The 27,617-nt window shown below is 39.8% G+C and overlaps 1 protein-coding gene across 1 annotated transcript; it reads left to right on the forward strand.

Annotated features, from left to right (window-relative positions):
• The first annotated feature begins 2,133 nt into the window (after positions 1–2,133).
• LOC122217087 (placenta-specific gene 8 protein) lies at positions 2,134–27,483 on the forward strand. Its single transcript, XM_042933979.1, has 5 exons — positions 2,134–2,256; positions 13,448–13,589; positions 15,931–16,055; positions 22,501–22,618; positions 27,217–27,483. Exons 2-4 carry the CDS (start codon positions 13,478–13,480, stop codon positions 22,603–22,605), a joined length of 342 nt encoding a protein of 113 aa, XP_042789913.1. The 5' UTR covers positions 2,134–2,256; positions 13,448–13,477; the 3' UTR covers positions 22,606–22,618; positions 27,217–27,483.
• Positions 27,484–27,617: the final 134 nt, after the last annotated feature.

A 27,617-nucleotide genomic window follows, 5' to 3' on the forward strand; every position in this document is an offset into this window, starting at 1 on the left:
AACTGAGCCATGCAGGTGCCCCTGATAGAAGCATCTTTTGATGATGGGAATCCGAAGTTTCAGGCAAGTCATGTTAAGCTTGAGATGCCTATCAGACATTCAAGAGACATGTAGAGTGAACAGTTTTTCTGGCAGCAACCCTATTTCAAATGCACCCCATTGTCCCCATTTAAGTCAAAGCTTTTGGGTCAGAAAAGTAGTCACTCAGCTTTCTTCATAGTTCCTTTCTCTTTTTCTTGGCTCTATTCCACCTCTGCATCGGCCTGTGCATCGGCACCAATTCAAGTCCTATCCTTCAAGATTTACTTTCCATAGAATTAATTTACTTTCCCAACCCACAGTGAACCTCACCAATAGTTAATCCCTATTACATAGTATTCTGCCCACATTTTTTCTGTCTGCAAATATGTCATATCACATTCTTCTCCAGTTACCACCAGCATACTTCAAAGAGCTGGGCTGGGTGGTTAAACTCTTAATCCCCACTCTTAATTCTCAACACAGGCTTGACATGACTTGACCCTTTCCTTCATGTATGAATATTTATTCATAAATAAATATTCAGGGCTGGGATCAGATTGAGGCAAACAAAGGGCACATGGGTGCAAAATTTAAGACACTCTTGGGGCACCTGGATGCCTCAGTCAGCTAAGCATCCAGCTCTTGATTTCAGCTCAGGTCATGGTCTCACGGTCATGAGATTGAGCCCCACGTCAGGCCCTGAGCCTTCTCTCTCTCTGCCCTCCTCCCCCACTCGCACTGTCTGTCTCAAAAATAAATAAAAATAAATGTAAAAAAACAAAAGAAGACACTCATTCTTAGTGAAATTGCAGGGCTAAAGGATATCTTCTAATTCTGATATATAATATATATTAATACTATATAGTATATATACTGTATAGCCAAGACTGTTTTCCAAAAAGGAGAGTACCAATTTATAATGCCACCAAAATCAACCAAGTCTATCCATTTTGCAGAACTTTGTCAAGACTACATGTCATCACTGTGAGGAAAAAAAGCACTGTGTCCGATTGTAGTTGGTACCTCAAGCATCTTTCAGTGGTATCAGCTTACATGTATTGAACACTAAAATAGGCCACACATTATCAATGACTCTTTAATGACTGGTAGGTAAGCCTGACTTCTCTAATTTTAGAGCTAAGGAAACCGAAGCTCATGTTTGTGAGGTGACTTCCAGAGGCCACATAGCTAACAAATGGCATGACTAGGATTTTATCCCATGTCAGCTCAGCTATAAACTATGGCTCTTCTTACTACATCAAGTTCAAGTTCTTTATGTCATTTTTGTACACATGTGCTTCTTCCTTCAGAAATACTTGTTCATAGTCTTTGGTTTCTGATTCGTAACTGAAGCCTTTCAGAACTGAGAGAGATCAGCCTCCTTCTCACCCACTGTGAGGTGTTTGAAATGGCAAATATTTCCCACAAGAACAGGGCTAATGTCAGACTATATGGTGAGAATGTGAGAGAGTTTGTTGTGAAAACACCAGAGTACACAGATTAAAGTCCATTTCAGCCAAATCCTAGCTGCCATCTACTAGCCATTTAACATCGCTGTGACTCAGTTGCCCTGTCAGTTAAATGGAGGTAGCCATTCCTACCTTACAGAATGGTGAGCAGAATTCAATAAATTAAAACATGCAAAGCATTTAGAACAGTGCCTAACACATAGTAAGCATTTCATCAACATTAGAGAAAACAAAAAAAAAGAAGTCCAGAAAACAAAAAAAAAGAACGCAGAGAAAAAAGAGAGAAAGAAGTGTCTGATTAGGTATGGAATTCCAGATAGCCTGTTTTCTCCCAAATGGTGCCAATAAGCTTCCCAATATAAATATGGCAATAGATATACGCTAGACCACATAGCATATTACTTGTTGTGTTAAAGGAAGAAAGTAAATTTTAAAAATTGGTAAGCTCTTCCAGGCATGTAAAACCAATCAAATTATACAATGAATCAAATCCTTTTCCCCCCTAAAAAGATACGTGATTGTACTTAACACAACCCAGGAGAAGGAACACACCTTTTGGGGCAAGAAGTATTTTCACTTTCAAGTGAATAGGAATACACCTTGCTGCCAGAATTACACTGGCCAATAAAAACCTCTGAATCAGTTCTTTGTACTATGTGCTGCAATAGAAACACACTTACTTCTCTGTCTCCACAGATCTTTCTCTTCTAGTGAGATTCGCTCCCAAGCCACAAGACACTTCCTGCTCAGAACCTATTTCTTAACTGTAAGTACTCTAAAATTAAGCAATTCTTTAAACGTTTATCTTAGCACTCGGGGGCGGGGGGGGGGGAGTAGGGCAGGTTTTTTAAAAGTATTCGATTTAAAAGTATTTTATTTCTAGCATGTTGTAATTTGAGATTCAGCTGAAAGACCAATGTTTTCTTATCTACTTGGTTAAAACTTAGTCAAATTCAACAAGTATGTGCCAAGCATGTGTTACATGCCATGCTTTTCAGAGTAGTGTTAAGTTAGCCTTGTATCTTCATCAACATTAAACACATCCTGGATATTGTGCTTACTAACCTGATCGTTCATTTCATTCTTTGTGTTAATACATATGCATGTTTACTTGTGCTGGTCTAATCTCTTTGTGCTTTGCAAATATTTTACTTGATCTGTCCATTTAAAATACTAGAAATCAGAAACGGAATTTTTTGAATTTAGCTAACGAATCATGAGAATCCTTGAATTTTTAGCATGAAAGTAAGAGAACAGACTAGAATGCTTCAAAATTAAATTCTGGTGCTTCATTTATATGTTTAGAAATGTTACCTTTCTCATCTTACATTTGACAGCTAATGAGGTGAGAGATTATGAAATGAAAATGTTTCAGTTGAAGTGAAAAAAATCGGGGTGCCTGGCTGGCTCAGTCAGTGGAGTATGCAACTCTTGATCTCAGGGTTGTGAGTGTAAGCCCGACGTTAGGGGTAGAGATTACTTAAAAATAAAAGCTTAAAAAAAGGTGAAAAAATCAAAATTTAACACCAGTAAACACTAGGAAGAAGAGGAAAATCTAGGCAACGTACTTAGTCCCTGGATTGACTAATATTAATGGGATTAATGTAATATATTAACGCTATTGGCTAATATTAATAAGGTGATAGGCTGTCTTCTCAAGAGCGAGGTGTTCCAAAGCGGAGGAGACAGGTATATGGTTAGTTGTAACTAAGACTAATTGATGAAATTAGGATGTTTAAAACGTGAGCCAAACTCTGCAAGGTTTCCTGGCATTGAGGTCATTCTAAAGAAAGGACTTGTAGTCTCTTCAAAACTTGTGCACCAAGATTCCCTTTTCAATTCCTCCTGCCCCCGTTTTTTCTTTTTCCTGAGTGGCATTTTCCTTCCCTCTCTGATCCTGTGGGATCAAAGATGGCACAAAACAAAACAGCTCTGTGGTTACTCAGTGACGGGCAGAGCCGCTGGCCGTGGAGAAGAACTACAGACATCTCCTCGGTCCCCACCAAACCTAACACAACGCTTTACATACATTGGGTGCCCGATAAATGCTTGCCGAATTAGACTGGATTTGTAACAGAAGAGAAATGAAAAAGCCCAGGGCCACGCCTTGCAAAGTGTGCTCTGCAAAGCCACTAGCACTGTAATCTCCCATGATGCCAGGGTTCTGCACAGGCAGACAGCAGAGGAGGGAGTGGGGCTACGAGGGAGCCTCGGGCAAGCTGGAGGCCCTGGCATAGGCTGTATCTGCCTGGAGAAATGGGTAGTATTTTCCTAATTCTCACCTAGCTGTGTCTACCCAAAAGGGCCACCTTTTGGCACAGGGGCAGCAACTCTGAGGGTGCTCAGTACGATTCCTCCATCCCAGCCCATCCTACCCGAATAACAATTTTTGAGGCTAATGCCCAGCATTCTACCTGGTAATCAAGCTCTCCAAGTGGTTTTTACGCCCAGTAAGCATTGAGGACCACTGAACTGGGGAGACAGGCTTGTTGTAGATAAGGTTCCAGAAATTCTTAGCAAGGTTACTGGCACTAGAGAGATTTCAAGAAAGTTGTCTTTTGTTATCACCACCACCTCCCCCACCCCAAATACTGTTGATTTCTGATCTTGAATGGCTAGGGTTAAAAACTATTAGATACTTAAGGCTGAAGCAAAGAGATTTGTAGCCCCTGGGGAGGCTTTGCATTTGTTACCGTTTTACATTTTATTGCAACTTAAAGTTCTCTAGACTTTTGAAATGATCTTTGAACCACAGAGCTGTGTAAGAGTGTGTTTGCTTTCTCCTCTCAGTTTTATAACTATCAAGGAGGGTATTTCCTTGAGTAAGAAATGTCATATGAGAGTTTACAAAACCTTTTTGAAAGTTAGCTAAATAGATCAGATGAATGTCTGGGACACTGGTTCCTTCTAGCACTACTCTTCTGGGCTGGGCTGGATAGAGCAGCCTTCCTCACTCCTGTAGGTAACCTTCAGCAGAAACGAACTTCTTTGAATAACAGGAGAAATCTCTTGAGGCTCAGTTATCGGCGCTAAAGTCCACGGAAGCACCTGGCTCCCCACAATTTCCCATATTTAAAAGAGGAAGTCAAAAGTAGTGAAAGCAACAAACCTAAAACTTGGGTGTGCTGAAGACTGTTTCCACCACTAAACTGAGAAAGTAAATTTTTGTACAAATTAAGAGGCAGTCAGCATAGGGATATTTTGGATGAAGCTGTTTGCTACATAATGAATACACTGGTTGGACTTCAAAGGTACTCCGAGAATGTTCAGATCTTATGCTGCTAAAAGGGCTAATAGCAGCCAATTGGAATTCATAAACACGTATAGTATACACTGAGTGAAGACAGGTGAAGGGAAGGACAATTCTATAATTGCAGACAAATTTTTACTCTGCAATTTTCAGATTACTGTTACTATGTTAAAATCACAATGCAGACTTCTTAAAAGATAAGCGGGTTACATGAACATGTTTTTCCTTTGAGAGAGATTGTGGAAATATTCACTCACTCACCTGGTATTTATTGAATGCCAGTTGTGTGCCAGGCATTGGCTGGGGGCTAAGGAAAAAAAACATACAAACGGCTCTAGGATAATCGGCATGACCCCTTTACAATTTTTTTAAATCACAGTGTTTGTTTTTTGTTTCCAAACTGGGTATTTCCTGTGTTAGTTATAAAAGAAGTAAATGGGGGCACCTGGGTGGCTCGGTCAGTTAAGCTTCCAAATCTTGATTTCAACTCGGTCATGATTTCATGGTTTGTGGGTTTGAGCCCCACATCAGGCTCTGCAGCCTGCTTGGGATTCTCTTGTCTCCTTCTCTCTCTGTGTCCCCTGCCACCTGCTCACGCTCTATCTCAATCTCTCTCTAAATAAATAAATAAATAAATAAACATTTCTTTAAAAAGTTCCCCAGGACTTCTCTTTTAATGAATGAATGAATGAATAGAAATAAATAGAAATAAGTGTTCATTGTAATTATTTAGGCAATACACGAATTTATAAAGATAAAAGTAAAAAAAAAAAAATCTATCAGTCAAGTACCCAGAGATAACAAGACATACTTCGTGGTATAGCCTCTTATATTTTTCTGATATTTGATTACTGAAATACCATATATCTATATCTATATCATCTATATACACATATGCATTTTTTAAAATATTCCCTGCAATGCCTCTTCTTCCCCAAATGTAGGAAGCTATCATGCCCAAATTTGGCTTCTATCATTTTAGTACTGGAGTTTGGGATATAGGGAAAAACTGAGTCCTCATACTCTGGCAATCTAAAGGGTCCTGCGAAGAAGGGCCATTGCTTCAGCGGGCATTAGCCAGTGTCTGATGCCCACCATCTCCAACTGGCATCACGCATTGCCTCAGCAAGATGGGGATTAAGAGAACATAGTAGTGGGAATGTTAGACGGCACCTACTGTGTGCCAGGCCCCATACTAAACTTTTGAAGTACATCAGCGAAAACAGACCACAGAATTCCCTGCCCTTGTAGAGCTTCCATTCCACACTGGAGGCTTACCTTTCCCAAAGTCAAGCTAATTATTGTGAAAGGGTGAGCTCCTGAAAGGAAAGAATTGAAATTACTTGCTTTTTCATGAGATTGCCAGAAGGAAATTGTTCAGAGAGCTGCGGTTGCTGCCCGTTAAGGCAAAAACTGGGCAAGTGCACCGGTAGTAGAATCTGGGGCCAACCTAATAGGCGTTAAAATCAGCGAGGCGTGTTACTTTCTTTCTGTCTTCCTTCCTGATCAGAAGGAAGCTGATCAACCCACACCAGCTAATGAAAACGTTCCTAAATTTATGTAAATGCCTAGTGAGACTGGGTGATTGGGGCACGCGGGGCGGCCGGCTGGCTGCCGGTAAAGGGGGCCGCTGGAGCACCTGTCCCAGCGCCCCCCCCCCCCTCCCGCCCTTGTGCTGGACCGCTGGTTCTGCGGCTCCGCGAATGCCCAGCCGCTGTCTCCTCCAGGAGCGTCCTGACCGCCGCGCTCCCTCTGTCCAGTGCGTCTCGCCGCGTCCAGCTGGAGAAACCAGCGGGTCCCAGCCTCACGGACCCTCCCCACGGCCCCGAGGGGCAGATGCCTGGAGCGGTCGGCCCCTCACGGCGGCCAACCCTGCCCCGTGGGACGGTGGCGGGTTGCCCTGGAGAATTTGGAGGCACAGGCAGGGGAGAGAGCCCGGTACCTAACCAAAGATAGCAGAAGGCTGAATGTGGGTTGGAAAACACCTTCCTCTCTGGCAGGAACACTGCAGCTCGCACTCACCATCCTTGGTGGCGGGGTTGGGGGGGTGGGGGGCAGACCAGATGAGAAGCCCACCCCACACTCCGCACGGCAGAGCTGAAGCCAACCTGCCCCCGCATCCGGGGAGGCCACCTCGCCCGTGGATCGCAACTGGGGCCAGATGGGCTGTTTGCTCTAAAGAAAAAACCGGGACTGCTGACGGGCAGGGAGGGTTTGACAGCTTGGTTCAGCCTGACACCGACCTGCTCTCCGCCTCCTTGACCTCCTCCCTTGAAGGGAGGCGACCACAGCCAGATGGTTCACTAAATTCCATCACTTCAAGATAGACGGCTCCTCCCCACGTGGACACCCGCAAATAACACCCCCCCCCCATGATCAGCCCCCAGGGGTTTGTGTTTACTTACTACAACATTCCTTCACGTTGTTTTCTTTGACATCCACAATCGTTAGCCTCTCCTTTATTGCCAAACAGCAGTAAAAGGCCATTATGGTATTTTTTTTTAATAAAGCAAAAATCAAAACCAAAAACCACTTTAATGTATCTTTAATGTATCTTTATTAAGGGAAATTTAAAACAAGTTTCAACTATTCTGGATGCAGTTTATGGTATTTTATACAAAAAAGGGAAATTGTTTAGAATAGTTCCTAAGAATAAGGGAGGGAAATTCAACAATTTTATAATGGCTGTATTTACATTATGCATTACTTGAATTTAGGAATATATTTTTACAGCATTTGTAACAGATTGTTTTTATATTTTCACTGTAAATCCTATGGGGCTCCCCTCTTCCCAGATTCTTTTTTATGTTTTGTTTTGCTATTTTTTGATAATTTTAGATTTATGAGAAATGTTGCAAAAATAGCCCACAGAAAGACAGACAATAACAAACTTTGACCAGGATGTGCAATAATTGTAACCCTTGCACAAAATACAGCCATTTGGGAAAACAGTTTGAAGCAAGTCTTCAAAATGCTATACCTAGGTCAGCAGCACAGTGGTGAACATAGCTGCCTTCCAAAATGCTAAACATGGAGTTACCATTTTGATCCAGAAGTTCAAATTCTAAGTATATACCCAATAGAAATGAAAAACAAATGTCCACACAAAAACCCATACACAAATAGTAATCTAACAGCATTATTCATTGATAATCAAAGAGTAGAAACATCCTAAATGCCCATCAACTAATGAATGGATAAACACAAAATGGTATATCTACATAATAGAATATTATTAAGCAATAAAGAAGTACTGATACATACTAGAACCGAGACGAACCTTGAAAACATTATGCTAATCAAAGGAAGTTAGTCACAAAAGACATACACAGTCTTCTGTATCTCCAGGGATATGTTTTAAGACCCCCAGTGGATGCCTGAAATTGCAGATAGTACCAAACCTTATATATGCTATGTTTTTTTCTTATGCATACATACTTATGATAAAGTTTAACTTATAAATTAGGGACAGTAAGACATTAAAAACAATAATAAGGAAATAGAATAATTATGACAATATACAATAATAAAAGTTATGTGAACATCGTCTCTCAAAATGTTCTTATACTGTACTCACTCTTCTTCAGATGATAAAAAAAAAAAACTTATGTGATGAGATAAAGTGAGGTGAATGACTTAGGCATTTGACTATCATTGACTTGACCATAGTTCAGAAGGAGGATGCTCTGCTGCCAGACTTTGGTTGACCATGGGTTCCTAAAATCACAGATAAGGAGGACTACTATAGTCTATGGTTCCATTTACATGAAACGTCTAGAATAAGCAAACCAATAGAGACAGGTTAGAGATTGTTTGGAGCTGAGTGAAGTGAAGGGAAGTGGGGGGTGACTGCTAATGGATATGGGTAGATTTTAAGAGGTGTGTGATAAAAATATTCTAAAATTAGATTATAGTAATGGCTGTGAAACTATGGATATATCAAAATTGCTGAACTATACATTTTAAATGAGTGAATTTTATGGTACATAAAATATATCTCAATGAAGCTTTTTTTTTTTTTTAAACACACATTTAACCCCTGTATACCCTTTACCCAGTTTTCCTGGTTCCTCATAGCCTAGCATAAATATTGAAACTAGAAAATTGATGTTGATAAACTGCTATTAACTAATTAATCTACAGATCTTATCCTGATTTTACTAGTCTTCCTACTAATGTCCCAGGGGAGAGAAAAGCAATCCTTGTCACCCAGGTGGCCCCAGGTGCCTGGTGCTGTCAGCCAGGGTTTGGTATTGCTGCAAGCTGGCCTGGCCTTCACACTATATTAGTTTCAGGTCTACAACATGATGATTCAATATTTGTATATATTGTGAAATGTTCACCACAATAGGTCTAGTTAACATATGACCACACGTAGTTACAAATCTTTTTTAATGAGAACTTTAAAAATTTGTTTTCATGTTTGTTTTTGAGAGAGAGAGAAAGAGAGAGCTTGAATGGGAGAGGGGCAGAGAGAAAGGGACACACAGAATCCAAAGCAGGCTCCAGGCTCCAAGCTGTCAGCACAGAGCCCCACGCAGGGCTCAAACTCATGAACCATGAGATCATGACCTGAGCCAAAATCGGACGCTTAACCAACTGAGCTATCCAGGTGCCCCCTGTTTTAATGAGAACTTTAAAGATTTATTCTCTTAACAACTTCCAAATATACAATGTGGTATTATTAACTGTAATCCCCATGCTATACAATACATCCCCAGGACTTACTTTACAACTGAAGTTTGTACATTTTTACCACCTTCCCCCATTTCTTCCACTCCCCATTCCTCCCCTCTGCAACCACCAATCTGTTCTGTGCATCTGTGAAGTTGGTTTGGTTGGTTGGTTTTAAATGTTTATTTATTTTTGAGAGAGAGGGAGAGAGAAAGAGAAATAGAAAGAGAGATGGCAGGAGGGGCAGAAAGAGAGAATCACAAGCAGGCTCCATGCTGAGCCACCCAGGTGCGCCTGGTTGGTTGATTTTAGATTCCACATATAAGGGAGATCATACAATATTTGTGTTTCTCTGTCTGACTTATCTCACTTAGCATAATACCCTCAAGGTCCATCCCTGCTGTCACTCACACTAGGTCTTCATGTTTTCCTCTCACACGTCAACAATTTCACAGAGTATTCATGTCAGGTAAGGCTAGTCTGTAATCGTAACAGATCAAGATAAAAACACTAGCATTCCATAATCATATTTGAACACATATTTGAACTTTAAACATTATCCAAGCCTCAGCATACCAAATGTCTTCCTTTCCTGGCTAATAAGAATGATTGCTGCTGCTTTACCAATTGCAGGGGGTAGCCTTGCACTAGTCAGTGCTGCCTGTAGATAAGATTTATTAATATGCCCACTCATAGAATTGTATTACACTTTCTGGATCACCTCCATTTCCTTGATCCTTTTCCAAAACTACCCAACTGAAGTGTTTTCTAATGCCCTGTTACTCAGACACCCTACAGTCCCCGTGGGGTGCATTCTCCCCTGCTATAAGGAATAAACTCAACTTGTCCAGCTAGAGTTGTGTTCTTCATGATCTCCGGTTGGAGAGCATCGACAGTCCTTTTCTGTTCCAGGATTCATTTCGGGGTCCCAAAATGCATCTGGTCACCATGTCTCCTTAGTCCCCTTCCACCTGTTTTTCATGATCTTGACACTTTTAAAGAGGACTGGCCAGATATATGGTAGAATATCCCTCCCTTTGTGTTTGTCTTGATACTTCATCATGAGTGGATTCTGAGTATGTATTTTTGGTAAAATAACACAGAAATGATGCTGTGTCCTTCAGTGCATGATAATAAACAAATACATGATGTCAATATGTCCCATTACTGATAATATTAATTTTGATTACTTGGCTAAGTGTCTGCCAAATTTCTCCACAATAAGGATGCTATTTTCTTCTTTATAATTAGTAAGTAGCTTTTGGGGATATACTTTGAGACCATGTAAATATCTTATTTCTCATCATACTTTCAATGCGTACTAGTGTTAGCATCCATCTATGAGTCTTGCCTTCAACAACTTACCACTGTGGTGTTTGCCAGATGGTGATCTTGTATCTCCATTATTCCTTCTACATTCATTAATGGGAATTCTACCATAAAAAAAGCACTACACATTCCCCCTCATTTTAAAATGTATCCTTTTATTTATATCAGAGTGGAATTATGGGATAGTTATTTTGGTTTATTAACATCGCTCAAATTGTCCCAGATTTGGCCACTGCAAGAGCCATCAGATGGGCTCTGAGGTCCTGTCTCTAATACATTCTTGAACCCTTTTTTGCCTTTTGGTCCTGCAACAAGATGTTCCAGTTTTCTGTTGTACTTTCCCTGCCCTAGCCCTGGAATCAGCCATTTCTCCAATGAACTCTCGCTCCTTTTTGTTGGAAAATGGCATTTTGAAACGAAGATTTGGGTGTGAGAGATATAATAAGTGATATTAGGTATCTATATCTATCTGTGTGTGTGTGTGTGTGTGTGTGTGTGTGTGTGTGTGTGTGTGTAAATAATCATGAGTTTGTACCCCTGGTTCCTATCCAACCACACAGGATTCATAGTAGCCCTCCTCCTTTCCTTATTTATAATTTCTTTCTCTGATAGTAAAAAACCTCAACCTCATTATCCACAAATATATTTATTTATTCAAGCCCATCATGGATATATATATATATAAAGAAATTTCAGAATCGCTAACCCATACTCTTATGAAAAACAACTTTACTAACTAGGGTATAAATATTTGTTCTTTTTACATTTAGTCTTACATTACATAGTCAAAACACTGATTTCTGAAGATGTTATGGTTACCTTTTTCTTCCCCACTCCTTTCAGTGTGGTTCTAACATTAATTATAATACAGGGGCATCTGGGTGGCTCAGTCGATTAAGCATCTGGCTTGGGCTCAGGTCACAGTCTCATGATTCTTGAGTTCAACCCCCGTGTCAAGCTCTGTGCTGACAGCACGGAGGCTTGCTTGGCATTCTGTCTTCCTCTCCCTCTCTCTCTCTCTCAAAAATAAATAAATAAACATTAAAAAAAAAAACAAACCAGAATGGACTCTTCCCATGGTGGTGGACTCTAGCCGTACCTCTCCTGTTTTGACTCCCCTTTGTCTTCCAGTAGGCTCAACTTAGTTAGTTGGTGAGTTCCTCATGATGATTGATGTCACCCCATCCCTACCATTCCATTTCCATTCTCCCATTCTTTTCACCCCATTTACTCTGAGCATAACACATTTATTCATTTCTGGTTTATTCCTTCTGTAATTCTTATTGTATATGTATGTTTTCTATATATTCCTTTATTTCAATTTTTTTAAATTTTAATGTTTATTTATTATTGAAAACCAGAGAGAGAGAGAGCATGAGCATGGGAGGGGCAAAGAGAGAGGGAGACACAGAATCTGAAGCAGGCTCCAGGCTCCCAGCTGTCAGCACAGAGCCTGACGCGGGGCTCGAACCCACAAACTGCAAGATCATGACCTGAGCCTAAGTCAGATGCTTAACTGACTGAGCCACCCAGGCGCCCCAGTATATTCCTTTATTTCTTACATAAAGGATGTCAAACGACAGATACTCTTTTGTACATTGCTTTTTTCATTTAACAGTATATCCCGGAAATCATTCTCTATGAATTTATAGAGATTATCTTCATTCTTTTTTTTTTTTTTTTTTTTTTTTGGTAAGTGAGCCCTTACCTTGTGGGATCTGAGGCTATCTCCTGTAAACGATGTCAGAATTGAGTTGAACTGTAGGACATTTGAGCTGGTATTGCAGAATTGCTTGGTGTGGGAAAAAATACCACACGTTTGGTGAGTAGAAGTGGACTATTCTGTGGGTAGACAGAAAACAGGGGAGGTTTTCCTTTACAGCTGCTAATCAGAAATAAATTCAAAACAAAAGGGAACATATAAAAGAAACAAGAGGGGAAGGATGTGTGTGTACACAAAAGCTTAGGCTGGTGGTACAATTTTAGAGAAGCCTACTGTGTTCTGCAATTCACTACTTCTGACAATGATTATAAGTTGGTCATTTGTTCCCGTCTTGGGTAGATACCCGGTACCTGTCTAAAAACAGTACCAATAACCCTGTTTTGCTCCCTTACTCCAAGAGAAGCAATTGTTCCTTTGTCCAGTTCAGGGAATTCCTTCCCCCAGGGGCCTCCATCCTCTGGGGGGCAGAGATAGAAATCATCTTCTTCAAAGATCAGCCAGGATGGAGGGAGGTGGGCAGGGGATGCATTAAGTGGGTGATGGGTGATGGGTTTGTTGTGATGAGCACTGGGTGTTATATGTAAGCAATAAATCATTAAATTCTATACCTGAAACCAATATTACCCTGTATGTTCACTAAAGAGAATTTAAATAAAAACTTTATTATGTGCCTGGGTGGCTGAGTTGGTTAAGCGTCCGACTTCAGCTCAGGGCATGGTCTCACAGTTCATGAGTTCAAGCCTCACATCAGGCTCTCTGCTGTCAGCACAGAGCCGCCTTCAGATCCTGTCTCCCTCTCTCTCTCTCTCTCTCTTTCTCTCAAGTAAAAATAAAACATTAAAAAAAAAAAACCTCTCAATCAATCAAAAATGTCAGCAAGCAACTTAATCTAAATTGTCACGCCCACCTTTGAAGTAGAATGCACCAAAACAGGTTTCCATGAGCGAACTTGACTACTTACACCAACTTTTTCCTTTTCAGACCACTGCTATTTCAGACCCTGCATCAAAAATGCAAGCTCAGTCACCAATGGTCATTGTGACTCAGCCTGGATATGGTCCTGTACCCCAGAACCCTAATTGGCAGACAGGCCTGTGTGATTGCTTCAGCGACTGTGGAGTCTGTAAGTGCTAAGAAACTCCCCTGTAATTGCCATGGGGGTGAATGATCAAAGGCCAAAGCCTTCCCTCATCCCTCCCTTACTGTGTAGTAAAGGTTCCTGGCTTATTACAGAGCACCTGGCATGTCAGGCAATGAATGGTAAGTTAAGAAAAAAGGCTTGTGCTGATTATAAGTTAATTTTTCTCCAGCACATGAAACAATAGTCTTACTTCTTATTTGTTTTTTACATTTTATTTATTTTTGAGAGAAAGAGAGACAGAGCACAAGTGGGGGGAGAGGCAGAGCGAGAGGGAGACACAGAATCCGAAGCAGGCTCCAGGCTCTGAGCTGTCAGCACAGAGCCCGACTCAGGGCTCGAACTCACAAGCCGTGAGATCATGACCTGAGCCGAAGTCAGACGCCCAAACTACTGAGCCACCCAGGCGCCCCAGTCTTACTTCTAAAATAAGTTCTGGGGTTAAGATAACAGTAACAAAGCTGATGATTCTCACAATGAGTGGATATGGTCTAATGATTATAAGTGGACCAGACATTAATTTAAAAGACACATTTCCAGTTTAACTTGATTTAAAAAAGAAAAGAAAAGAAAAAGGACTGTTTTGGTTATATATAAACTCATTACTTTATAGCTACATTGTACCCAGTACACAAGGGGTACTACTCATCCATGATTTCAACATGAGCTCAGAAAAGAATTATTTTAATTTCTATATTTAGTTTTTTTATATACCTGAGAATACAGAATTCTAAAGGCAGCCAGCTTCTGCCTTTAGAAAGAATCTCTGACTCTGCTTTGTTTTCTTTTTGTGAGATCTAAGTAAAGTTGGGGGAAAGTAGGTTTGGCGGGGGTGGGGGATGTTAGATGTCAAAGAACTTGGTTCTCAACACCAACAAAGAAACAAACAAACCTGCCTACAAAAAAAATTTTCTCTGGGGTTTATTTGCCTGCCTCAAGTCTACATAGTGTTCTGAGACAAGGAAAGAAAATACATTAACCTTTAACTTACCAGTGAAATTGAAATTTGGAATCAAGTTGACCCCTGAACAACCTAGGTTTGAACTGTGTGGTTCACGTATATGCAGTTTTTTTTTTACCGGATAGTACTATAACAGTGTTTTCTCTTCCTATGCTTTTCTTAACATTTTCTTTTCTCTAGCTTACTTTATTGTAAGAATATAGTATATAATACATATAACATATAAATTATGTATTAATCAACTGTTTATGTTATAAGTAAGGCAATAGTAGGCTATTAGTAATTAAGTTTGGGGGAATTCAAAAGCTACACACAGGGGTGCTTGGGTAGCTCAGTTGGTTAAGTGTCTGACTTTGGCTCAGGTCCTGATCTCACCGTTCCTGAGTTCAAGCCCCACGTCAGGCTCTGGGCTGACAGCTCAGAGCCTGCAGCCTGTTTTGGATTCTGTGTCTCCCTCCTTCTCTGCCCCTCCCTCCCGTTCTCACGCTCTGTCTGTCTCTCTCTCCCTCTCAAAAATAAATAAACGTTAAAAAAATGTTTTTAAGTTACATGCAGATTTTTGATTGTGCAGGGGGTTGGGGCCCCAAACCCCTGCATTGTCCAAGGGTCAACTGTACATTAAAAAGCGCAGAGAGAGGGGCACCTGGGTGGCTCAGTTGGTTAGGCGTCCAACTTCAGCTCAGGTCACGATCTCGCCCTCTGTGAGTTTGGGACCCACGTTGGGCTCTGTGCTGACAGCTCAGAGCCTGGAGCCTGTTTCAGATTCTATGTCTCCCTCTCTCTCTGCCCCTCCCCCACTCATGCTCTGTCTCTGAAAAATGAATAAACCTTAAAAAAAAAAAAAACACAGAGAGAAAAACTTACCTAGAAAATGGAACAGTGGTCTTGTTCATTGTCTCTCATTGTCTTACTGAATGACCTGGGGTGATGACTTACACATCTTGAGACTTTAGTTCAACATCTGCAAATCATAGTAATAGTAAGACTACATTCCTAAAACACTCTAGAGATGAATATTTAAATCTTCCAGCCCCTAATATTGTGACTCAAATAAATGAATTACAAGTTCTAAATATAAGCTTAATTGCTTCATGGCAGGATTTCTTAATTACAACCCTGACCAAATCATTCTTCCTTCTTAAAATATTTCAGTGGTCCCTCATGACTTTCATAACCAACTCCGAGCACTCACATTTCATCATCCAGTCCCCAACCTGCCTCGTCCTCCAGCTTTATCCCCATCCCATCCAGCCATACTGAATGAGCACCAGCCACGATTAGGGCTGCCATTCGTCAAAGCAAACTAATTTCAAACGCGGTGGAAACAGAGTGGAGTAACTTGTGCCTCTGGTTCCATGTGTCCAGGTCTCTGTGGCACATTTTGTTTCATGTGCCTTGCTTGTCAAGTTGCAGCTGACATGAATGAATGCTGTCTGTGTGGAACAAGTGTCGCAATGAGGACTCTCTACCGGACCCGATACGGCATCTCTGTGAGTCTCTTACAACACTGTGTCATTCACATATGCTCCCACCCTCAAAATAATCGCTCTAAACCTGGAAGCCATTTGATGGTGTCCATCACCTGAATTTGATTGGTAGGTGCTTCACATCATGTGCAACCTTGTATTCAGTTGCTGTGGCAACAGATCCTTTGGGTATGTGACCTCCTTCTAGGTTTCTGTTAAAGACCCTAGAACATAGGCAGCTCTCATTTGTATGGATATCATACAATGGAAGGGGATTATTCAGAGTTTACCAAGCCCCAGGTACGTTACATATAGTTACCTCACTGAATGCTTACACCACCCCTGTAAAGTGAGTAGGTCCACATTTTATAGATGAGGGCTTTCAAGTTTTAAGAGGTGGAGTAACTTGCCCAAAGATACGCACCAGCAGCAGAAGTGGTCAATATTCAACTGTAACTTGCCATGCATACACATTCCACTCTACCACAAGCTATACTTTATGTAATAGGAGAATGTGTTGGTCAGGGCTTTCCAGAGAAACACAACCAAAAGGAGATATAGATGATATAGACATAGAGAAATCTAGATGAAAATAAAGAGAGAGATTTTAAGGAATTGATTCATAGAATTTTGAGGGTTGGCAAGTCCAAAAAGCAGAGGAAGCTGGCAGGCTGGGAAGAGTTGCAGTTCAAGTCTGAAGGCAACTTGCTGGCAGAATTTCTTCTTGCTCTGGGGCAATCTTTTTCTATTAAGGCCTTCAACTGATTGGATGATGCCTATCCACATTACAGAGGATAATGTGCTTTACTCAAAATCTACTGATTTAAATGTGACTCTTGTCTAAAAAATCTTCACAGAAACATCTAGAATATATGGGCACCATGACCTAGCCAAGTTGCTACATTAAATTAACATCACAGGGAACAAATGACTAGAATACTTTAGTAACTTATTTTATTCCATTGAAATTATTTTATTTGTTCATTTAAAAATATTTGTTAGTTTTTTATCACAAAAATAATATACGCTATATACATAATTTTATGACAAATTCAAACACTGAACTGTGTGAAGTAAAACGTGAAAATCTAACCCCTTTACACACAATTCCACCACTCAGTGATAAACTCTATTAATAATTTGGTGTGCACTCTCTTTTAGGTTTTTTTCCTATGCCTGCAAGGCATACAAATATAGATTAAATATAGCTCTATCTATGGATGTGGACATATGGAGTTTGGGGGGTGAGGGACTCTTTTATTCTAATTTGTTTTTATCTTTTAAAATGGTGTCATATCATACTGTAGCTTGTTTTTTTTCCCACTTAATATTTGGTAGACCCCCTTTATGTCTGTAATACAGAGCCTTTTTAATGTGTGAATAGTATTCCACCATATAGATAATTTATTTAATCACTTCCCTACTGATGAAGAGTTAAGTAATATTACAGATTAAATAGTTGTTAACACATATGCTTCTGTATAGGCACTGGTATTTTTGTGGAATAGTGTCTGAGATTAGATTGATAGACCTCAGTATCTGTACATTCAAAATGTGAAACTGTCAGATACCCCTCCAAAAATATTATATCAATTTATAATCCATTAACATTCTATGTGTGGCCAATATTGGATTTTTTTTTCCTTTTTCCCATCAGAGAGGCAAAATGATATTTCATTGTTGTTTAAGTTTTATTAGTTAAGATCAAGCAAATTTTTTAAACTTCTTCGTCTTTTTGCATTTCTTCTATAAATTATGTGTACATATCCTTTGTACATTGCTTTATTTAATTATGCTATATTGTTTAACATGAAGTTTATCTAGTTTTTTAAAGGCTTAGTCCATAATCAGCAGTTTCTGGGTGGCTCAGTGTCTGACTTGACTCAGGTCATGATCTCGTGTTCTGTGAGTTCGAGCCCCACGTCCGGCTCTGTGCTGACAGCTCAAAGCCTGGAACTTGCTTCGGATTCTGCATCTCCCTCTCTCTCTCTGCCCCTCTCCTGCTCGCATTCTGTCTCTATCAAAAATAAACAAACATTAAAAAAATTTAAAGGTTTAGTCCGTAATCAAACTTTCTTTTTTTCCCCTTTTTTTTAGTTTACATCCAAGTTAGTTAGCATATAGTGCAAGAATGATTTCAGGAGTAGAATCTAATGATTCATCCCCTACATATAACACCCAGTGCTCATTCCAACAAGTGTCTTCCTCAATGCCCCTTGCCCTTTTAGCCATCCCCCCACCCACACCCCTTTCACCAACCCTCCGTTTGTTCTCCATATTCAAGAGTCTCTTATGTTTTGTCCCCCTCCTTTTTGTTTTTAATTTTTTAATGTTTATTTATTTTTGAGAGAGAGAGAGACAGAGTGAGAGCAGGGAGGGGTAGAGAGAGGAGACACAGGATCCGAAGCAGGCTCCAGGCTCCAGCTGACAGCACAGAACCCGACGCGGGGCTCAAACTCACAAACCGCAAGAACATGACCTGAGCCGAAGTCGGATGCTCAACCGACCGAGCCACCCAGGCGCCCCTCCCCCTCCTTTTTTTAATATTATTTTTGCTTCCCTTCCCCTATATTCATCTGTTTTATATCTTAAATTCCACATATGAGTGAAGTCATGTGATATTTGTCTTTCTCTAATTTCGCTTAGCATAATACACTCTAATTCTATCCACATTGTTGTAAATGGCAGGAGTTCACGCTTTTTGATTGCTGAGTGATGCTCCATTATATATATACCACATATTCTTTATCCATTCATCTGTCGATGGACATTTGAGCTCTTCCTATACTTCGGCTATTATTGATAGTGCTGCTATGAACATTGGGGTGCACGTGCCCCTTTGAAACAGCACACCTGTATCCCTTGGATAAATACCTAGTAGTGCAATTGCTGGGTCATAGAGTAGTTCTAGTTTTAATTTTTTGAGGAAGCTCCATACTGTTTTCCAGAGTGGCTGCACCAGTTTGCATTCCCACTCTCAGTGCAAAAGGGTTCCTCTTTTTCCGCATCCTCTCCAACATCTGTCATTGCCTGAGTTGTTAATTTTAGTCATTCTGACTGGTGTGAGGTGGTATCTCATTGTGGTTTTGATTTGTATTTCTCTAGATAAATAGATAAATATTTGATTTGATGATGAGTGATGTTGAGCATTTTTTCATGTGTCTGTTAGCCATCTGGATGTCTTCTTTGGAAAAACGTCTATCCATGTCTTTTGCCCATTTCTTCATTAATTTATTTGTTTTTTGGGTATTAAGTTTGCATAATCAAATTTTCTTAATGCTCTTTAGGAGTCTGAAAAATTAATAACAGTCTGAAAGTGGGGTGCCTGGGTAGCTCAGTCAGTTAAGCGTCCAACTTGAGCTCAGGTCATGATCTCACTGTTCGTGGATTTGAGCCCCATGTCGGGCTCTGTGCTAACAGCTCAGAGCTTGGAGCCTGCTTCAGATGCTGTGTCTCCCTCTCTCTACCCTTTGCCTGCTCACACTCTGTCTGTCTCTCTCTCTCTCAAAAACAAATAAATATTAAAAAAATAACAGTCTGAAAGTAAAACGTATTTGGTTTTAACAAAAATTTGGAAGATTGGAAGAAAGAGGAAGAATAAGGCATTCTAAAGACTTTATTTTGTATGACATTGATAGCTATGCATAATTATTTTCCATTTTTAAAAAAACAACTTTATTGATGTATAATTGACCTATAATAAGCTGCATATATGTAAAGTGTATGATTTGATAAGTTTATATACCCATGATACAGACCCATGAAACCATCCTCACAATCAAGGCAGTGAACATATTCATCACCTCCAAAAGTTTACTCATACCCATTTGTAATTCTTTCCTCTTTCCCCTCTCCTCTTCCCCAACTAACTGCCAATGTTTTCTGTTACTATAGTTTGCATTTTCTGCAGCTTTATATAATAGAACTATACAGTCTATACTCTTTTATCTAGCTTCTTTTACTCAGTATGATTGAGATCCATCCAAGTTGTGTTATGTACTCTTAAAATTTGTTAAGAGGATAGATCTCATGGTAAGTGTTCTTAACACAATGAAAATAAAATTAGTGGAAAAAGAAAATACTTGGATGGGAAATAAGCAAATAAAAAGATGCTCAATATCATTAGTCATTAGAAAAACATTAATGAAAACCACAATGAGATACCACTACACAACTAAGGGAATCACTAAAATTAATCAGACCAAACCACAGCATTGCCAAATATGGAGGAACTGAAACTCACATGCACTGCTGGTAGGAATGTGAAGGCATTTTCTTAAAAAGTTAAACACACCTACCATTTGAGCCAGCCATTTTACTCCTGGATATTTACCCAAGGAAATTTATATCCATACCAAGACTTCTATCAAATGTTCAGAGCAGTTTTGCTTGTAACAGCCCCAAACTAAAAACAATCCAAATATCCCCCTGCAGGTGAATGGATAAACAAAGTGTGATATATCCATATAATGGAATACTACTCAGCAATAAAGAGGAATTGTTGATACACACAAAAACCTGGATGAATCTCAAGATAAATATAATTTTAAGTTGTGGGTAAAAAATGAAAGGAAATCACTAATCAGATAAAAATTAGTGGGACGTCTAAAGGGAACAAAAGGAATCAGGAAAGACCTCTGCAGCAAAAGGAAGAAAAGAACTAAAGAAAAGAAAAAAAAGTTCAGTGAATACAAAACATAAAATAATTGGCTATCCCATGAGTGAGAGAAATTTAGATTTTTCTGCTGTGCTAACATATCTTTGCCTTTTGTTTACCCTTTAAGTGTGTCTTAGGGAATCTGATCTCTTGGAAGATAAGTGAAGAACTGCCCCAGTACTTCCCCCTCTCCTCTCCTAGGGCCCAAAGCCCACATCAGAGTCCTCTGTTAAGGTTATCTGCATGCTGTCTCCTGGGGCAAAGCCACAACAGGTGGCTCTGGACTGGCCCCAATGCGCAGGCAGGCTTCAGTTAACTTCGAGTCTTCTGCTCCCCAGCCTGTTCTTCCTCCTGAGTTTCCAGGTTTTTGAGTTCGCTATTTATCAAATGCTCTGCCCATGACCCTGTTAGGTTTCAGGTTCCCTACCTCTGTTTTACTTTCTCCATCAGTGTAATCCTATCTGCTTCCTATTTCCAAAAAAGTACTCAAAATTTCTGGCCCACTAAATAACCCCACTCCTGTTTTCTAGTACAGCTTTAATTTATTTACCAAAGCTCTGCAAGCACATAGTTTTATAGATTATCTATTTTTTTTTAAGTTTATTTATTTATTTTGAGAGGGAGGGGTAGAGAGAGAGGGAGAGAGAGAATCCCAAACAGGCTCCATGCCGTCAGTGCAGAGCCCAACTCAGGGCTCAATTTCACGAACAGGATCATGACGTGAGCTGAAATCAAGATCGGATGTTTAACGATTGAGCCAAGCAGCTGCCCCAGATTATCTACTTTTTGTTAAGAAAAACAGTAGTCCACAAACTTCTCTCCCCTACTGCCTCAGTCCCAGAACTCTGTGAGTGTTTCCCTCCGTATCTCCAAATCATAGACTGTATTGCTACTTTTTGAGTTTTAAGTTTGGGGCATTGTCTATAGACCTCCCACTCTGAAAGATGAGAATTTATTTCCCTTTCTTCTCCTTCTCCACCCTCTCCCTACCCCAGTCCTTCCAATATTGTTATATGTAATTTGGGTTAATTCCATGTTTGGTACTTACATTATGAGACTTCTGTTAGCTCTTCAGAGTTGCATCATGTAGTGAACTATGATTGCCTTTCTTATTAAACTTTGTTTTTCCTGGTCTTAACAATTCTTGGCATTTTCATTAGTAACTCTCCACTTAGCCACGAGTAGTTTTCCACTGACTTTACCTCCAAAACTACTCTTTCCCAGTTTTCTAAATTTCTTTTCAACACATTCAACACATTGGACATTCTATCATTTTTATCTTCTTGATGAAATCACTCCCTGACTTAAACTACCCTTTGAACTAGTTGCTCTTCATTTCTGATGCATAGATCTCACCCTGGGTTCTCCTTCACCATGAGCCTGGAGATTTCATTAGCTTCTTTCCTGGGTTAGGCTCCTGTTTCTTATATCCCACGTCTTCCTCTTTCCAGGTCTCCTCCCTCATTGTGATGGAGGTATCCTCACATAGCTTCCTGAGACAGGGATGAGGTGTGGGAAGCAAGAATTTTGAGATTTTACTTTCTGAAACTCTTTGTTTTTTCCTCTTACTGACAGTTTGGTTGATTGATATCTTCTATTTTCAATATTACAAAGTATAGGAAAACATTCGATGTCATAAAAAGAGGAGTTATACGGAAAAATCAATTAACATTTTCCTAAATGTATCCATCCAAACTCTGAATTCCAAGGATCGGTTCCTTCTGCTTCTCTTCAAAGTGTCTTGAAAATCCACAAGTTCTAACTTCCTAATAGGTGGATTTTAATTTCTATTTCTTTTATCTTTTCAACCAGGGATCCATTTGTGATGACTATGTGGTGACCCATTGCTGTCCTCAATGTTCTCTTTGCCAAATCAAGAGAGACATCAATAGAAGGAGAGCCATGCGTACTTTCTAAAAAAAACCTAATGGTAGGTTCCAGAAACTGTGTTTTTTAAAAATATATATAATTAAGGGATTTGTAAATTAGCATTATTTTGAGTAATGATTCAATAATAACAATTCTTTACATCTTTCAAATGTTGTCTTCATATAAAGATTGATCTTGGTTTCCTCTTATGAAGAAAATAGCTGTATTAGGTTACTTGGGCCACCATAACAATATAGCATAGGGTGGGTCGTTTACACAAGAATTTATTTCTCACAGTTCTGAAGGCTGGGAAGTCCAAGATCAAGGTGTGGGCCAATTCAGTTCCTGTGGGGGCTCTCTTCCTAGCTTACAGGTGGCCACATTCTCACTGTATCTTCAAATGGTGGAAAGAGATCAAGCTCTGGTCCCTTTTCTTATGAAGACAGTAATCCCATTGTGGGGGCTTCACCTTCATGACCTTATTTAAATCTAATTATCTCCCGGAGGGTCTGCCTCCTAATACTATCACACTGGGGGTTAGGGTTTCAACAAATGAGTTTTGCTGGGGGCACAAACATTCAGTCTATAGCAATAGCTTTATGTTTTGAAATCATATTTTAGTAAATAGAGGGATGGTGACTTTTCTAGACTTCTCAGAATTCTCTTGATCCATTAATGAAGAACTTACCACTTGTAAAATAACAGAGTGTGGTGAGATACAAAAAAAAGTAGAAAATAAGCCCCCTACTTAGACAAATTGACAAAAGAACTTGGTAAATAACTACAAAGTAGTAGAACAAATGAAAATTACATGCTTTGTAATATTTGAATTGATTGCAGCATAAAGCATCTCTTAATAATGAGGTGAGTTTAAGCTGGACAATCCTATTGGAAAAAGTGAATCCTGAAAGTGGTGGTTATAGAATATAGAATATTTGAAAATGCTATATAGAATCTGAACTTTTGACAATCAATCAACTCATTTCCAACTAATTTTTCCAGGATGCTCAGAATTAGCTATTGAAGATGTAGTAAAGTAGAAATAAACATGATTTTGTCAGTCCTCTATAGAATTTATCTTGAGAATGGGGAAAAAAACATTAATTTTCCCACTCTTAGTAATACATCACTTTCTTTTTCAAGGGAATGCGAACTCTGTATAGGTTAACAAATATAACTCATGGAGAATATATTTTAAAATATCATTTATTTAGCAGATAGTGTATCAAGTACCTAGTACGATGCAGGACACTGCTAGGTCCTGTGGGGAACAAAAATAAATAAGCTGGTCTCCTTGTCTTTAAAGACTTTATACTCTAAAAGAAAGGATTAGATAGCCTTTAAATAAAATGACAGGTTTGACTAATGACTTTAGACCAAGTGCTATTTTAAGTTCAGAGGAGGGAAAGATCATATTCTACTGACATGTGTAAATGAAAGTTTCTTGGGGGCATCTGGATGTCTCAGTTGGTTGAGCAGCTGACTCTTGGTTTCAGCTCAGGTGATGATGTCATGTTCATCAGTTCGAGCCCCTGTGTTGGGCTCCATGCTGACAGAACGGGGCCTGTATGGGATTCTCTCTCCCTCTCTCGAAAGAAAGAAAGAAAGAAAGAGAAAGAAAGAAAGAAAGAAAGAAAGAAAGAAAGAAAGAAAGAAAAGAGCGAGAGAGTTTCTTGAAAGAAGTGGTTTTTCATTCTAAAGTGAATGTGAATATCAAGGTCACAATAGGAAAGAGATGGCACTGAAATTGTAATAGTACAAGGATTTAATGAAAACTACTTACAATAAAGGTGTGGGTGGGAGGTAGAGGGAAATGACCAGGGATGGTGCTGGAATCTAGGCTAGAAGCAGTTAAACTATATCACCCCTTAGGGGCACCTGGATGGCTCAGTTGGTTAAGCATCCAACTTCAGCTCAGGTCATGTGGTTCCCCGGTTTGAGGCCCGCCTCAGGCTCTTTGCTGACAGCTTAGAGCCTGCTTTGGATTCTATGTCTTCTTCTCTCTCTGCCCTTCCCCAGCTTGTGCTCTGTCTCTCTCTCTCAAAAATAAATAAAAACATTAAAGAATTTTAAACTATACCACCCCTAGGCCTCAGAGAGGCAAGGAAGGAGAAGTTACTTGAAACCCAAAGGAGTGAGCTATGAGAAGGAGAAGGCGGCCCTGAGAGGAACAGTAACCTCTCACTAGAAAGACAGGAGTAGCCTGGGGCACCCTCATAGGAAGGAAGTAGTCAAGAGAAAAAATACCCTGATCTCACTTTCTGATGTCCTCTCTAGGCTTCCCACTGGCTGAACCCACAGGAAGGCAGAGGGCAGGAAACTGGTGCTGTAATATACAGGTCAGCCTCCCAGAACATAGAGCAGGGAAGACAAGGATGAAAATGGATCAGATGGGACAAACATTAAGATTTCTGACACAAGATGTGGCTTTAATTAATAAAAATGGATGTGGCTTCTTTCTGTTTTTTCTTCAGCATTTTCACTCAGTTGCATTTTTTTTAAATTTATTTATTTTGAGAAAGGGGGGGGGCGGTCAGAGAGAGAGAATCCCAAGCAGGCTCTAAGCTGACAGCACAGAGCCCCACATGGGGCTCAAACTCATGAACTGTGAGATCATGACCTGAGCTGAAATCAAGAGTCAGATGCTTAACCCACTGAGCCACCCAGGTACCCCTGGATGTTGCTTCTAATCAGCAGCAGCATTCGTGAAACTGTAGAAGCAAAAAAGGGAAAACATCTTTGTGAGTGTAGGTCCACTCAACTTGGTAGGAACATATAAGTAGGAAAATAATGAGAAATGAAAGACTTATAAGTGAGTTGGGCCATGGCATTTAATGTACTGAAAACTGGGCTGATGATTTGGCCTTTGATTTGGTAAGCAGTGGGGAGTTACTGTAGGCTTTATGTAAGGGGGTAACATCAATAGAGCTATACTTTAGAAGAATTAATCTGATAATGGTATATAGCACAAACTGGACAGGATGAGGTCAGAAGCAAACATGTGGAATTAGACCAGTTTAACACTGTTTATTTAAATAAGCACATGAGACAGGTTGGATGAAATATATACCCACACATACATAATGAATCCTAATATCTGACCTATTTCTTTTAACCCCAGAGAAATTATCTTACTGAATCAGTGGGTTTGAGGTAAAATACCTTGGTGGTCTTGACTCTGGTGCATCACCTTTGACCCTACATTATTCATCAACAGTGAAACTTTAGATATACAAACACCTGAAATGGGAGAATCAAGAGACAAAGATCAAAGAAGAACATGATTTATGTTAAGAATAGGTTGAAAAGGGGTACATGGGTGGCTCAGTTGATTAAGCGTCCTGCTGACTCTTGATTTTGGCTCAGGTCATGATCTCACGATTCATGAGATCGAGCCCCAGGTGGGGCTCTGCACTGACAACGCAGAGCCTGCTTGGGATTCTCTCTCTGCCCCTCCACCCTCAAAATAAATAAAGAAACACTTAAAAAAGTAGGTAAACCAAGGGGACATAAAAACAACTGAAAAAGCTCCCAATTGTGAACACTGGAACAATTGAGGCAACAAAGTAAAGTAGCATTAGATTATAAATGGAAAGATTATAGCCAAAATAAAATATCTATGAGTCATACTTCTATAAATACATGATTACACAAACAAATAAATGGGGGAGAACAGACGAATTTTCCAGAAGTACGGAAGAATTCCAAACAATGTATGTATGTGTTCCTCCCTCAAGGCAATGGAGTGTAACTCCTACCTCGTAAGAATGGGTTTGCAGAGTAACTTCCTTTCAAAGAGTATATATGAAAAGGAGGAAAAAAGAGTAGCCTTATAGTGGAGAAACCTGACAGAACTACTTCAGCCAAGTGACCAAAGTGAACCTCATCAGTGATAAGTCATGTTGGTAGCATGTCCCCTTGAAATGATGTGATGAGAATGGCACTCTACCTTCTCGGTCTTCTCTCAAAACCCCGTAACTCCAGTCTAACCAGCAGAAACACATGGGCCAAATCCAAACTGATGCATAGGTATTCTGCAAAATACCTGACCAGATCTCGTCTAAATTGTCAAGGCCATCGCAAACAAAGAAAGTCAAGAAACAATCACAGTTTGGAGAAGCCTGTGGAAACGTGACAACTGAATGTAACGTGCTGTCCTAGATGGGATCCTGGAACAGAAAAAAGACATTAGGTAGAAATTGAGAAATCTAGCTAAGGTATATGCTTTTATTAATAATATTATGTATCAACATTGGTTCATTAGTTGTAACAAATCTACCATAGTAAGATGTTAACTGGTAGGGAAACAGGGGCAGGGGATGTAAGAGCCCCCTGTACTATCTTTGCAACTTTTCTGTAAATCTAAAATAATTCTAGGGCGCCTGAGTGGCTCAGTCGGTTGGGCGGCCGACTTCGGCTCAGGTCACGATCTCGCGGTCCGTGAGTTCGAGTCCCGCGACCGGCTCTGGGCTGATGGCTCAGAGCCTGGAGCCTGCTTCCGATTCTGTGTCTCCCTCTCTCTCTGACCCTCCCCTGTTCGTGCTCTGTCTCTCAAGTAAATAAACGTTAAAAAAAATTTAATTCTAAAATTTAAAGTTTATTGAAAATTAAAAAGTAGATTGAGGAAGCTCAAACCTATTCTTTGTGTATCCCTTATAGGTGAAAAGCTCTCACTGAAGCAACTAAAACCAGCAGGCATACACCTCTTCAGTTTGAATCCTTCTCTGCTTTTGCAAATGAAATATGACAGATATGCTTAATCACAATCAATGGGATAAAAGAATGGAATTTTGATTTATTTTAAATGAATGTTTTTGCTTAGTTTTGCTAAATGGTTCGGCTTAGTTTCTCCTTGCTTTCATATTATTAAATTTTCTGGCTTATGAATTTTGTGTTACATTTCTTATATAAACAAAATAAAAGATTTTACTAACAAGATACTATATGCTTCCTTGCTGTCAATGTCTTTAGGTCATTAGTTCATTTTAAGGGTCCACATCATCTTTTGTTCTGGTAGTTTGGTTTCTTCACAGGAGAGTTTGGTCCACAGTAACTCGGTT

This window comes from Panthera leo, chromosome B1, assembly GCF_018350215.1.
Source record: "Panthera leo isolate Ple1 chromosome B1, P.leo_Ple1_pat1.1, whole genome shotgun sequence".
In the NCBI taxonomy this organism is placed as follows: Eukaryota; Metazoa; Chordata; class Mammalia; order Carnivora; family Felidae; genus Panthera; species Panthera leo.

Excerpts from the sequence above, each read along its gene's own strand:
- LOC122217087 (XM_042933979.1), top strand. The coding sequence starts at position 13,478 with ATGCAAGCTCAGTCACCAATGGTCATTGTGACTCAGCCTGGATATGGT. Across the intron at positions 13,590-15,930 it reads CTTCAGCGACTGTGGAGTCT|GTCTCTGTGGCACATTTTGT; the intron begins GTAAGTGCTAAG and ends CCATGTGTCCAG. Across the intron at positions 16,056-22,500 it reads GGACCCGATACGGCATCTCT|GGATCCATTTGTGATGACTA; the intron begins GTGAGTCTCTTA and ends CTTTTCAACCAG.